This window comes from Myodes glareolus, chromosome 23 (genome assembly GCF_982192425.1).
Source record: "Myodes glareolus chromosome 23, mMyoGla1.1, whole genome shotgun sequence".
Taxonomy (NCBI): Eukaryota; Metazoa; Chordata; class Mammalia; order Rodentia; family Cricetidae; genus Myodes; species Myodes glareolus.
The window spans coordinates 13,464,642-13,479,710 of record NC_142048.1 but is presented as its reverse complement, the minus strand read 5'-3'; the positions used below and the strand labels follow the sequence as shown (position 1 = coordinate 13,479,710).

The 15,069-nt window shown below is 40.9% G+C and overlaps 1 protein-coding gene across 2 annotated transcripts in view; it reads right to left on the bottom strand.

Moving 5' to 3' along the window:
- The window catches only part of Palld (palladin, cytoskeletal associated protein), a 374,662-nt gene that overhangs the window by 344,982 nt on the left and 14,611 nt on the right, over nt 1–15,069 (bottom strand). For both annotated transcript variants that reach the window (XM_087900784.1, XM_087900785.1), the window contains exon 2: nt 11,074–12,083. In XM_087900784.1, the coding sequence (XP_087756910.1) occupies nt 11,074–12,002 (929 nt within the window). In that variant the 5' untranslated portion in view covers nt 12,003–12,083. The remainder of the gene's footprint in view (nt 1–11,073; nt 12,084–15,069) is intronic.

The following is a 15,069-nucleotide window of genomic DNA, read 5'->3' as shown; positions in this document are numbered from 1 at the left end:
CTGCAGCAGATTATTAAGTATATTACTATTTTGTGGCACAAAGACCTAAAAACAAGAGGAAAAGAAGTATTTCCATGGCTACACGTGACTGGAACACGCCAAGAAGGCGAGTTTTGCATCTTGCTTTACGTAGTAAGCTACACCGGATTTTAGACATAATTATATTTGCCACAGTCACATTTATAATGTAACTCCTAACAGACAAAAGAATGCGGTGTTTACGGAGAGCTTGTAATTGCTATAATTATACCTGTACACACTCTGCTCTGAAGGGAGGTATCGCCCCAGGCAAATGAAGAAGGTCACGAAGAAATTAAATAAGAAAGATTTGAAAACGTGAGCAGCTCTGGCTGTGAAGGCATCTGAAACTTCACAGTCAGCTTCCTGTTAAACAGCAATTTCATGCCGGTAAGTATGCAAAGGCTTCTTCTCTTCCCTCTGAGCGCTTTGCAGCATGGTAGAATACTTAGCGAGACAGTACAAAAGCAAAGCCAAGGTCTCTAGCTGGGGGAAAGGCTGTATTTGCTACTCACATTATTTTTAGAGTTTTCTTCCTGCTAAAATTATTGGCATACAAAAACAAGGAGTGGCTAAAGTGTTGGGAAACCACCTTCAATTGACCTTAGCAAATATTTAACAGGTACTATGAAACAAGCCGAGGAAACAATTTAACGAGCCTCCAAAACACAATAGTCAAGAGGCCTGGGTTTGGAAAGCTTTCCAAGTTGACAGTAAGTCCCAATCCATGACTGACCTTCACAGCACTGAGGTTAGGGAGAGGGTGGGAAGCCATTAGAAGCATGGGGGAGGGTGATGGGAAGAAATCACTTTTCCTTCACTTTGTTCCCATCCCCCACAGCCGTAGAGAGAGAAGGTCGAGAAAGCAAAAGTTGCTAGAAAGTAGCAATGTACAGGGAGCAGGGGACATGACCCCAGGAAAGGACTGGATTCTGACCCTGACACTCCAATCTAGGACTCTGTGATAGTCGGCACAGAGATGCCTTTCAGCATGCATTTGCCTTTCTACTAAGCTATGTGTTTGTCTTGTGATGTTGACGCATCCTCTTTCCGGCATCTCTATACTGCTGCGAATGGCGGTAAAAAGGGAACTACAGCGCAGAGATTTGAAACAAAGGAAAGAAGTTCCGTGATTTTTGAGCAGACAGAATATGGGGGAGCTTACACCAAATCAACAGGAATAAAAGCAAACACTTTAAAAAGATGAAATTAATAAATTTTGTGTGTGTGTGTGTATGTATGTGTGTGTGCGCGCGTGTGTGTGTGTGGTGTGGGGTATACATGTGTGAGCATGCGCTGTGTACATACACAGAGGCCAGAAGACAGTGTTGAATCGACCAGAATGGAACTTACAGGTGTTGGTTTGACTCTTGATTTGTTATAAGGGTGCTGGAACTCAAACTCTGGCCCACATGATTATACAGCAAGCATTGTTAACCACTGAGTTGTCTCTCCAGTTCCAAAAGAAACCATAAAAAAAAACTTTATACATGAGACGCTAATATGTGTTAGCATATTACTACATGCCCAACGCAATTCATCATTTCTATTTTGCTGGGAAGGCCACTGAGGAATGAAACCTTAAACTTACTGAGTAAGTAAGTATCTGATACTTTGTACAGCCACATTTCTCTCTGGCTTTAGAATCTACAGCCGACGAATTTTTTAATTTTTTTGGAAGCCAACTTCTAATTCTAATTCTAAAGGGATTAACTATGAATACCTTATTTTTAAGTAATTTTATTAAAATGTTTGCTTATTAGCTTTCTTGTTAAATGGGGAAGCTTCAGCACTGAGCGATAAATTGATGACCATGCCCGATTTGGCTCCTACTATTTATAACTGACACCACTGACAGTTCTCACCAACAAATTCGTGACTACGTCTTAGTTTGGGTTTCTATTGCTGTGAAGAGGCACCATGACCACGACAACTCTTATAAAGAAAACATTCAGTTGGGGTGGCTAGCTTACAGCTTCAGAGTCAGTCCATTATCATCATGATGGGGAGCATGACAGCATGCAGGCTCAGAGTGCTACATCTTGACACAGGGGCAACAGGAAGTCGGCTGTCACACTGAGTGAAGCTTAAGAAATGACCTCAGATCCCGCCCACAGTGACAGACTCCCCCAACAAGGCCACACCAACTAATGGTGTTACTCCCTTTGGGGCCATTTTCTTTCAAACCACCACAACTACAATAATGCTTATTTTTCTTGCTCTTTTATTTATTTAATTAATTTACAACTATCTACCATATATCCTCATCTATCTATCTGTCTGCCTGTCTCTCTGTCTGTTTATCCATCCACCATTTTCATCCATCTAGTGTAGTATGTGTATTTGGGAATGCATGCCTGTGCATCTGCCACACGGTGCATATGACGGTCAGTAGACAAACCATAGCCATTGGTTTTCCCCTTTACCATCCGGGTTCTCGGGATTACTTGAGATGTCATCAATCCTGACATCAAATGTCTATGACTGCTGAGCCATCTTGCAGGCCCTGAAGCTTGTTTCTTGATTTACTGAAATAACCACCTCAGCAACCTTATCATGGACTTCATGAATGTGCTTGTCACACACTCTAGTGCTGCCCAAGAAGAGAAAGTAAGACTTAGAAAAGAAGGTGAGACAGCAATAGCACTTCTGACAAGCAGAGGAGGGGGTGGTGGGGAAGATATCTCCTGGGTCAGTGGTACCAAGTTATTCCATTTTCTTAAGGTCTAAAGCGAAAAATTCAACCATTTCATCAACGAAAGTCTTCTTTTTATAGGGAAATTAGCCAGTGTTTTAAAGGGACAATAATACCAGGTGGGCAGGGATTGGACAGAAGTGGGTTGAGAAAGAACAGAGAGATAGGAGAGAGGACAAAGCAGCAAGCAGATCATGCACCTTTTGGGCACTGAAAGAGTATGTGAAGGGGCTGGAGAGATGGCTCAGTGGTTAAGAGCATTGCCTGCTCTTCCAAAGGTCCTGAGTTCAATTCCCAGCAACCAAATGGTGGTTCACAACCATCTGTAATGAGGTCTGGTGCCCTCTTCTGACCTGCAGGCATACATGTAGACAGAATATTGTATACCTAATAAATAAATAAATATTAAAAAAAAGTATGTGAAGAAAGCAGAGAGAAGCCTCAATGTCTGCATCTGAAAGACACTATTCTGTTGCTTACATCTTTTTGATTTATAGTTTAACAGTAATTTGATGCTCTGGGGAACATTTATTGACTTCTTCAAAACAGAAGGACCTCATTATTTTCAATCGATAAAAATATATGGAGAAGGAAAACAAGATTTAAAATAATGACAAAGGAATAAGAAACTTAGGCTTAACTGGGTAGAAGAGGCACAACATTGGCTTTGGTTTTCTTGTGGATTCTGCCCTGGTTTCTGCCTGCTCTAATCCAAATGACAAAAGGAATGGGAGGTATTTGGACTGGGAAGATGGTGATGGGTAAGTCTTATCAGACTTTAGATTTAATTCGGCTGGTTGTTAAAAGTTATGTGCATGTAAATACACATACACACATAAATGCAAATGTCTTAATGTAATTTCTTTGAATTCTGTAGCTATAACCTGGGTAGACTATACCATAAAATGTCTTTGGCATGAGACTGAATACATAATATTTTATTGGAACATGAAAAAAATCAAAACAAAATATGGTTTTAAAAGACCCAAAGTGTGACTAATGCAGCCAAGAAAATTGGTTAACAAGTAATTTATAATGGAAAATGACTATGATCCAATCTTTCCAATTCATTTTGCAAGACACCAAAACATTTTCATGACCATTTTCTTCTGGTACTGAGATTGAACCCAGGGCCTTGAATGTGTAGGGTAGATACTTTATCACTGAGTTATATGCACCTGGCTCTTTTGGGTGGTTTTTCTGGACTAAATCATGCACAGTATCAGTGTATACATAGTACAGATAGTAAGGGAAAATAAAAGTCAGAAATTTTCAATTTTATGCATAAAAATATTGGCTCATACATCTTGAGATACAAAATATTGCAGACACAAGTGGAGCCTCTTTCTTTTTGTCTCTGTTGCTACTGTCATCTTTAATGTAGCATTCAACAGTCTTGTGTACTGTTCTGTGTTCTTAGTACTTCAGTAGGCCTAAGATGTCTTAAGCAGTAAATGTTTAAGGAAATTAATTATTATTAATTAATAATGTTAATAGTACTAACACTTTTAATGCTAGTTTTATATACTGATGTAGCCCAGGCTGGCCTTAGTCTCCTTTTGTAGCCTAGATGACTTTGAATTTATAAGCCTCCTTCCTGCTTCCACTGCCTGAGTGTCTGGATTATAGCTGTTATTATTATTATTTCTTTTGTTCTTGTTGCTTTTGTTTTTCTTCCACTCCTGAGAGGCAACCCTGGGTTTTGGGACTGTTAATGAAGTACTCTGCTAACTGAGTCACTACGTACTTCTGTCATGGTTTGAATACAAATGGCTCCCATAGTCAATAAGGAGTGGTATTATCAGGAGGAAAGGCCTGCTGGAGTATGCGTGTCCCTAGTGGGTGAATCTTGAGGTCTCAGAAGCTCAAGCCTGGCCAGTGTGTCCTATGCCTACAGATTCAAAGGTAGAATTCTCAGCTACCTTTCCAGCACCACATCTGCCTGCAGGCTGCCATGCTTCCTACCATGAGATAATGGACTGAACCCCTGAACTGTAAGCCAGTCCCAATTAAATGTCCTCCTTTATAAAAGCTGCTGTGGTCATGCCGTCTTTTCACAGCAATAAAACCCTACCTAAGACAACTTCTTTTTAACTTGTTTAATCTTGATTTGTTTTTCTGAGTTTCAGATCTGACAAATTCACCTGTAGTTGATTCATTATGGATAATCACAATTTAATTTACTCATTTATTCATTTGCTTTTTAGCTTTTTTTAGTTGTATTAAAACAATGATGCTGAGAATACATGGACAAATTTTTCTTCCAGATGTATACCTAGGAGTGGAATTTATAGTTATTCAAAATATATTTATTGATTATCTGTTATGCTAGATACTGTTTTAGACCTCAGAGATTCAAGAATTCTTTTTATTCTGTTGAAGGAAATGTATAGTAAAATTAAACTAGAAACCATAGCATAGCATATAAGAATTTATGGAGGAAAATGCCAGAGAGTGGACTTTTGTGGTGTGGGCAGGGCACTTCCCTTTTAACATAGGATAGTTATATGTTATATGTTATAGGTCATACCCTAAAGATAATGTCAGGAAAAATATAAAGAAAGAGCATTCCTAGCAGCAGGAGCAGAAGGCACAAAGGCCTGCAATAGGGAGGTAAGATCCCATGGTGGCCGAGTGGGTTCTTCAATGACAAGGAGTAGGGGATAAATCAGAGAGGAGATGCCTTATTGTACCTGCCAGGGCAGTGCATACAATCCCCGTGAGATAAGAAGTCACATAGGCAATGCTGTGATGTCAACTTCACTAAAAAGAACTACGGTGGGCAACATGTGATGGTGATGAACAAATGTAGACCCAAGTAAGTCTACTACAGGGCCGTGCAAGCATCCGAGGGAGGATGGCGGCTTGGGCTAGAGAACTGGAAGCAATGGAGAGAAGGATCAGACTTTGGTGATAGGAAGGGGAGAAAGAACTGGGTTGCTGGATGGACTAGAGATTGGCTGTGAGAAGAAGAGGCGTCCAGGGTGACTGCAATAATTTTCCTTGACTTCTAGAAAGGAAGTTTTGACATTTTATAGTTGATATAATTAAACATCCACAGAGATGTTATATAGAGGTTTTATATGCACACATTCAAAACTCACTGGTTATCTCAAAACTGTACTCCAAATTATTTGTAACTATGTTTCATGTTGTAGTAACAGCAAATATAATTGTCAATTATTTTCATTTTATTAATATGGTGATATATGTCTCAATGTGTATCTTCACATTTACAACCTGCTGGCTAATGGTGTTATTGTCATATTTTCCCAAACCATCACAGCTGACAAATGGGCTTGTACCCCACCTAGATACCCTTCCTAAGATAAAAATCCATGTTATGTTTTATTGTGATTGTCCTTGAGGGAATGGAAATAGCCACAGACATTGCTGCATGGATTTCATACGGATAATCTTGTTGCTTTGGCTTTTGATAAGGATCAAGGTCTTGTTCATGTTAATTACTTGGAGGCACCGGAGGTGCTGAGTTTTAATTATAAAAAGAAAGAATTTAATTAATCGTAATTACATATATTAAATAAAACTTTACAAGGCTCATAGCGATGACCTAATAGGCATCAATTATGAGGAACTGCATCTGGAATATTGAAGCACACACCGGATCTCTTTTTCCTGTAATAGGTAAGTGCTTGTGGTAGTTTGAATGTAATTGATCCCCCATAAACTTATAAGGATTGCCACTGTTAGAAGGTGTGGCCTTGTTTGAGTAGTTTCAGCCTTGCTGGGGCAAGTCTGCCACTGTGGGGGTGGGCTTTGAGGATTCCTATGCTCAAAGTGCACCCAGTGTGCACACAGATTCCTTCTGCTGACCACGGATCAAGATGTAGAACTCTCAGCTCCTTCTCCAGCACCACGTCTGATTGCATGTCGCCGTGTCCCACCATGATGATAATGGACTGAACCTCTGAAACTGTAAGCTACCCCAATTAAATGTTTTCCTTTGTAAGAGCTGTGCTCATGGTGTCTCTTCACAGCAATAGGAACCCTAAATGACAGCTTTGAAAATATTTTTTTCCTTTCATATAAGTATAAGTTTACATTACAATTATCTGAACACAGAAGTGTATAGACCACTGTTCATGAGTAGAAGACTTAGTATTCTTTATAGGTATTAAGCGACGAATATGTACATTCTTTCAAGTTTATGTTGACTAATTGTTGTTAACTTACTGAGAAAAAGGAGGCTCAATCATGAAGAACTGGGGCTTTTCTTTATGTAGAAAATATTCTAGAAATATCACACTTCGATTTCTTTGAAAATATTTGGAATATGATTTCCTCCATGTCTCGATTTTTAAGCATGGTAGTTACCCTCACTTCTGCCTCTGAGGCTGTCAGTGAGCCAGAAACGGCCATTCAGTGGCGAGGCCTTCTTGTGGACCCAGACCACAGGACAGGGAATAAGATCTCCTGGCTTGCATTCCAGGCTCTGAGATTAGTTAACCATTTTTTATTACTTGATGCATTATTGCATAGTTTTGTTTCCTAGGCCTCTTAAATTTAAGTGGTCTAAAAAATACAATTATCATTTAATATAGTTTTAAAAGCAGAAAGTGGGTCAGGCATGGTGGCACACGTCTTTAATCCCAGCACTACAGAAGGAGAAGGAGAAGGATCTCTGTGAGTTTGAGTCCAGTCTTCCCTATATCATCTTACATAGTGAGTTTCACACCAACCAAGGCTACATAGTGCGCCCCTATCTCAGAAGAAGAAGAAAGAGGATGAGGAGGAAGAGGAGGATGCTCCTTTAGAATACCAAAAGCCATCTTGCTTGTTTTGAGACCACATTTTGCTGTGTAGCTCAGGCTGACCTAAGACTCCAGAGAGCTCTGTCTCCGTCTTCCCAGCGTTCAGATAATAGGCACAGACCACAACCTGGCTCCACGAATTACTTATCCACTGAAAAGCTGAGAGCAGAGAACCATGGAAAGTGGCTGGCGTTGGGTGCCGTGTCCCTACGTTCCTCTGAAGGCTGAAAAAGGAGGAACTTTAGTACAGGATGTAAATGGAGAAACTGATGATATAACAAACAGTTCAGCTTGTATGAGATCAGAGAAACAGCTCAGAGTGCTTGCTGCTCAATCAGGAGAGCCAGAATTCAGAACCCATCAGATGCTCACAGAAGTCTTTAATGCCCTCTTTTGACCTGTATGGGCAACACACACACACACACACACACACACACACACACACACACACTCACACACACACACACTCACACACACACACACACACGTACACACACTTGTGTGTGTGTACATACATTCACACAGACAATACTCTGAGCCATGATCACCCACACATAAATGAAATTTTTAAAAATTTTAAATTAAAATTGCTAACAAATCACATAGCATTCGAGTACCACTTAAACATATTTTTTCTTTACTTTTGGAGATTTTTCTGGCTGTGGAAGAATAAAGGAGAGAAAGGGCACCACTTTCATGTCTTATCTGTGACATGTGTGGTGGTGGAGGGTGTTCACCCCTCTTAGCTGGGCCTCCTTCACCTAATTTATTAGGTTGATAATACTCAGGGTTTTTCTCCGGTTTTGTATTCTAAGACAGAGTTTCACCAGATAGTCCCGACTGGCCTGAAATTCACTATTTAGATCACTCTGGCTTTGAACTCCATAGAGATCCACCTGCCTCTGCTTCCCAGTGCTGGGATTACAGGCGCTGCTGCCACATGTAGCTCAGGGTTTTGAAACAGTCTCTATTTAGGCCCTGTTTAAGGGACTCTAATGAGGCTCTCTAGCAGTCTGTAGCCTAACTATGTCATTGTATCAAACTGTTTCCTTATCTTGACTACGGCACAAATGCAGCACTAAATTTCTGCCTCATGTCTTCAGAACTGAATAGCTATTCCCTGCACTCCTATGTCCTTCTGCAGTACGTTCATTTGCTTATACCATTGAAAAGTCCAGTGTCTTACTGAGGTCTAGCCCCAACCTCTGCATTCTGGCACCTGCTGCCATACCTGCCAACGGTGCATTCTTTCCTCTGGTCTGCCACCCAGCCACACCCTGTCCCTTCCCAGGATAGCTGCCAGCTCCTCAATACAATGGGCCCGCACATCCGTCAATCAGTCTCTTTTGGACTTTTGCCCATTGATTGCTTCAGACTCCTCAACACTCCCTTCCGTTTCCCAAGACAATCAGCTACTTCTGGATCCTGGCGAAGGTGCTCTGTCAGCCCACAAGGCCTCATGAATATGTAGGTCAGTGTCCCCAGACGGATGCAGGCTGAGGCGAGCTCCAGCGCCCCCGTGCGAGCACTTTTTAGTAAAGGTTTTTACTGAAGGCCACACAATGGCCTTCACAGAAGGTTTTCCACTGAGACCATCGCATGTCTTTTGTGGTCAATAAAGTTTAACAATCTCGGAGTTTGGTGTACTTCCAAATGCACGAGCAAGATGACCAAGGCCCATAGAACAGGAATTAAAACAAAACACCCTACCTCATAAATAAAACAAAAATGAACTCTCAAAGATACAAAATGTTCAGTTAACTAAACAATGAAGCATGAAGCATTTCACCCAGGATTTAATGACCGCAGGAGACAATTTGCCATGTCTAATGGGGGATGACATGAGACAATCATTAATAATACTGTTCTACTAACTCAATGTCTAAACTCAGAAAATCCCACCCCCATCCCAAGAATCCCAGGCATGATTTTGTTGTACTGTTAGAGTTACCAAACGACCAAGTGAACTTTCACATGAAATCATGGCCTTCTTATTTGATTGAGTTCTTTGGTGCTAAATGGAGTGCTTTTGGTCAGTTTTGAAAAGCGATGTATTTGCTCTATATTGCTGTTGGAAGATGCTCTTTTGGGCATAAACATAAATTGGACCGCGTAGTTTCAAAACCAGTAGCACTGTTTTGAATAGAATATGAAAATATTTCTCATCGATTATTTGTCCCTAAAATTGATAGAGTGTTTTTTTTAAAACTGAACTAGAATCTGAAAGAAACAAATTGCTCTGAAACATACATAAATGCAGCTTACAGAACAGTCCAGTAAATGCATTAAGAAGGTGTCTACTGCCCCCTGCTGTCAGTTTCTTAAAAATATCAAAAATTCCAGTGAAAATTGACACTAACGTAGCAGGGAAGCAGCACCCATGTTGTGTTCTGAGCAATGGTGGTGAGGTAAGGCCCACAGCTGGTCATGTGTGCATGAGCACACACAGGAAGACCCGAAGGATGAAGTCCGTCTTGACTTGCCATCACCCTTGTCCACCTCATTATTTTCTAAGTTAAATTATTTGAATTTGCTTTTACACATTCACACGGTTTGGATAAAACATTCAAATAAATCAATGAATGCTCATTTTTATAGTTTAATCCCAACTTGCAATTAAGAAATGAGGTATAATAAAGAGACCTGGTAACACGAGGCGCAAGGCCATAGTAATTCATTATTGTTTTACATATGGTTTAATTCAAACATCATAAAATAGAATGTGATTTCTTATTACACTTTCCATCTCAAGGATGAAGACACTAAGTGCCAAGTGTCCTCATTTAAAGGACAGAATGAGTTCAAGGAATACTTCTAATTGCAAGCCCTGCAATATTGTCTAAGGTTCCTCTCCTTAACTTCCCGTTCACAGGAGAAGGTATACATCCTATAGTTTAGAAGGAAGAGTTTACAGAAATCATCACAGTGATGGTTTGAGGCTTTTTTGACCCTAGGTCTGCATTGCCATCTTTGTCTGGGCCCTGCTCTGGTGTCCAGGACTAAGCTCAGCTGTGTTCTGGACTTGGCTTATTGTTCTTCCGTACAGAAATTCTCCCTGCTCTGGTTGCATCTCTTTGGAGTTGGGGGTGTTGTGTTTGTCCTTAGTCAATGCCTTGGACTGATGTTTACTTGGGGTTCATCTCTGCTTGACCTCCACATACTTTCAACTCTGCACCTCTGAGGAACTTCTAACTTTGGAATCATTTTTACCTTCTTCAGTGGCTCTTGACCAAAAACACCTTTCTTATACTTTGGATAAGTCATTTTTTACATTTTATACCCTCTAGGTTCTGTAAAATCTGAACTCTCTACAACAGCCTGCTGGTACTTCTCATTCCCTCGTCAAGCCCATTTGCCTTTTGAGTAGACAGATTGGGCTCTGGCAACAGCAAAACGCGTCCCACTTGGGACACCTGGTACCTGGTAGTGCTGGCTGCTTGGCAAGCTTCTTTTGTCTGGGAGGTTTTTGAGGAAATTCTACTACAGAAACCAGAAGATTAGCCATCTAAGAACTCGCCCTTTTTCTCCCCAAAGTAGCACCAGAAGTCAACAAAAATCACTGGACCTTTATAATAAAAGAGTTCTTACCTGACTTGGGGCGTTGGGTTTCCAGTGACTCTACACTCCAAATAAACTCTGCTTCCTTCAGCGACTTCTTGGCTCCTTAGTTTCTGGATGAAGCGAGGTGCAGAGGGCAAATGGGGGGCTTTCTGGGGCTGTGGGTGAGGGATGTGGGTGTGTGCCAAGGCCTCTTCTGGGGCCTGTTGGGCCTGGTAGCAAAGGCTTCCCTGGGCTAGCTTGACCTCTATTTCCATCTCCTGTTGGTCTAGCTGGTCTCCAGTGGGGCTCTGACTGGCCGAGGGACTCGTCAGGGTTGAAGGTTGATTTTTAGGAGACAGATACCCACTGTCTGGTGATGAGGACTCACCATTTGGGCTTCTGTTTCTTGGCTTGGCTGCCTCTCTAAATATGGAAGTCAGCTCCTCAATGAAACTAGCTGCCTTGTCGCAAAGTTGGTTCTGGGAGCCGGCTTTGCTTTGTGGGGCAGCTTTGGGCTTTGCACTTGGATTGGGAATTTTTGTACCTCGTTTTTCAGCCTTGCGAAGGCTCCGGATGTAGCTGGGGCTGGCCAGCAGGGGTGATACCCCAGGTTTTCTCCTTGAAGCTGGGGAAGTGATCTTTTCAGCATGCTCCCCTGCCAGAGGCTGGGCAGGTGCTGGCCTGTTATGCTGAGGTCCTTCTGACGGAGTCTGCTCGCTGGATTTGGTCTCCTCGTGGGAAGGAGTTTTGCAGAGGTTTTTAGAAGATTTGCTGAAAATCTGCGAGATCTCCTTTTCGGAGTCAAAGTCTTCAGTTTCAGAGTTGTCTATAGCTCTGCGGGCCAGGTCGAGACTTTTGTTTATTTCTTCCTGGCTGAGAAACGCCGAGAGCCCTGGGAAGAAGTCAGCACTTTTGCCCTCTTCCTGCACGTCTGATAAGGAATCATAGAAGGAGTCGTGGGAGGAAGTCTCTGACATTTTTGAGCAGCCTCCACACACTCACACACGTAGCAAGTAGGAGAGCTGGAGGGAGGCACAGGAAAACTGTGTTCTTGTTTTCTGAAAAACAACATAGAATCTTCATCAGTGCTAATAATCCTGATTTGTTTTATATCCCTAATAACAACCAATTGAAGGAAACATGAGGGTGAACAAATGTAACAATCTTCTTTATTCTGTAAAGGGAAAGAAAGCTCAAATAGTCATGTGTTCACAACTTAAGACTAATTAATTATTTATTTTAGATACAGGGTTTCTCTGTAGCTTTGGAGTCTTATTGACCAGCCTGGCCTCGAACTCACGGAGATCCACTTGCCTCTGCCTCTAGAGTGCTGGGATTAAAGGCATGTGCTACCACTGCCTGGTATTTATTTTAGGTTTTTAAGATAGTATCTTGCTAGCCTGGCCTTGATCACATAATCTTGTCTTGGCTTCCAGGTCTGAGGCCTACAGGCGAGGGTTACAATGCCTGGCATGGTTGGTAATTTCAGGTTAACATACACCCTGTAAGGAGTGCAGAACATCACAGTAACTATGAGCTAATGATTCCAGGAAGATGAGGTCTTCAGAAGGCACATAGCTTACACATGTACACATGTAGGGGGCTGTTTCCCTCATCACATACCTCCTTAGGGGTCTCACTTCAGTAATGCTTTCAGATAAGTACTTGATAATATTAGTAACTCTGACTGTCCTAATTTGATTTCTGTTACTTAGTAAACCCTACGAGTAGAAGCAATGTGGGGAGGAAAAGGAGTATTTGGCTAATGGGTCAAAACCATCATGGTGGGAAACCAGGGTAGAGCCTTAAGCAGGAACCTGGAGACAGGAACTGAAGCAGAGACCCTGGAGAAACGCTGCTTGCTGACTTGTTCTCCATGGCTTGCTCTGCTCACTTTCTTACATGGCGCAGGCCCACCTGCCAGTAGTAGCTCCACCCACAGTGGGCCACGCCTTTCACATTAATCATAAACCAGAAAACGACCACAGGCCAATCTGATGGAGTTACTTCCTCAATTGAGGTTGCTCTGATTATGTCAAGATGACAAAGTTAATCAGCACACTGACTTTACTCATATGGCCCCATCCATAAAGGACAACTGAGTAATTTCAATTTTTATCCATTTAATAACTATAAATAGAAAGACCAAATGTTTTTATATTTATAATGCATTTATTTATGTCTTAATAAATTGTCTCAGCCTTTCTTTGTGTGCTGTCATCTTCATTCATATTTGTTCATTCAACGTTATTCTAACAGATGCTCACTAACATCCAGGCAAAATAATCAAGTATAAAACAAATATACATGTAAGATTTTATTTAGTTAATTAATGATGAGACCATTAAGAGTTTACAACCATTTCAAAGAAGCACCGAAGACTAGATATATGCAAGTGATTATGAATACTTAGATTTTTTCGTGGACTTCCAACTGGATAATATCTATAGATCAATAAAATGCAATGTTTGGAGTCATACAGAAAGCAACTCAGTATTATTTTCACCATAAAAATTATATATCTGTGAACAAGTGTAATCTTCATTGCCAATAGATTCCTACAATGTAAAGATTTATAAGATCTCCTAAAGATAATGTAAGGCACAGATATGCAAGGCATAAATATCCATATAGAATCAAATATCTAGCACCAGGGCCTACCCAGTATTTTATTGAAAAAGTACCCCAAATACCTATTTAAGAACCAGTTATCATTTTTCCTGAGAAAGCAGGTTGATTTGCTCAGCACAAAGCTCCTAAATATGATCACTGAGTATTGTTGCTAACATTTGGGCACACTCAGCTCTTAATGTGAGGAGGAGCAATATCAAAAGCAGTGTGAACTTAGAAAATTCAAGAAGATTGGAAGGGAGTGGAATATTGAGCTAATTGTACGCTTGGGTACTGTGTTGTCTAGGTTTATGTCACTTCAATACATTTAATTAGAATTATGGGCGAGGAGAGAGTCTCATTTGAGAAAACACCTTTCTAGGACCTTGCTGTAGGCAAGCCTGTAGAGTATTTTTTTAAATTAGTAATTGATGTGGGAGGGTTGAGCCTATTGGTGGCTGTGGGTTCTATAAGAAAGCAGGCTGAGCAAGCCACGAGGAGCAAGCCAGTAAGCAACACTCCTCTTTAGCCTCTGCATCAGCTCCTGCCTCCAGGTCCCTGCCCTGTTGGAACTCCTGCACTGACTTCCCACAGTGATGGGCTGTCACATGAAGGTGTAAGAGGAATAAGTGCTTTCCTTCCCAAGTTGCACTTGGTCATGGTGTTTCATCATAGTCACAGAACAGTGACTAAGACATGTACAAAAGCCCAACTGATTGCATTTTAATTTCTTTGAAATTTTCTTTTTCTTTGGAAGAGAAGCCAATAGACTTATGGTCTGTAACAAAAAAGATTTTATTTAAGTTATTGATCTATGACATATAGAACAAGCTAAGATAAAAATCCACATAGATTAGTAAAATAAAATTTTGATTCTTGAAGTGACACACTTGAGATTTGAACTGGGTGTTTTCATAGATATGACTATCTGTGTTTAATTTAAAATGTGTTTACTAAACATCAACACCTGCTGAGGAACACACACATGCACATATGTATCATTCAAAAGGACAAGCTTTGGTTTTCATAAAGTCAGAAGATATGAGTCAGTAATAAACACATATATTTAATGTGCCAAGTTCATGATAGGAGAAAAATAAACTATTATGATACCATCTAGAAGGAAAACAATGTTTCACGGGAGAAATGGGGCTGAAAGAATGACACATGGTGACTGGGCACAGAGATGATACACACAGGACTGCATGTTTCTACAAGCATGGGTCAATTCATTAAATTATTTTTGATATGTGCAGAGAAATATCTTTTAAGAAATAAGTTCTGTTTTTATCTGAGCCTTTTTTACTTGAGGAGTCTCTGGTCTTCCTCAAAGTATAAGATACTGGTCTAGTGCTCAGGGAAGGAGCAGAGCTGGGCTGGGAATCCTTCAGTCATCGGATGAAAAAGACTGTCAAGGAAGAAAGGAGGAAAGAA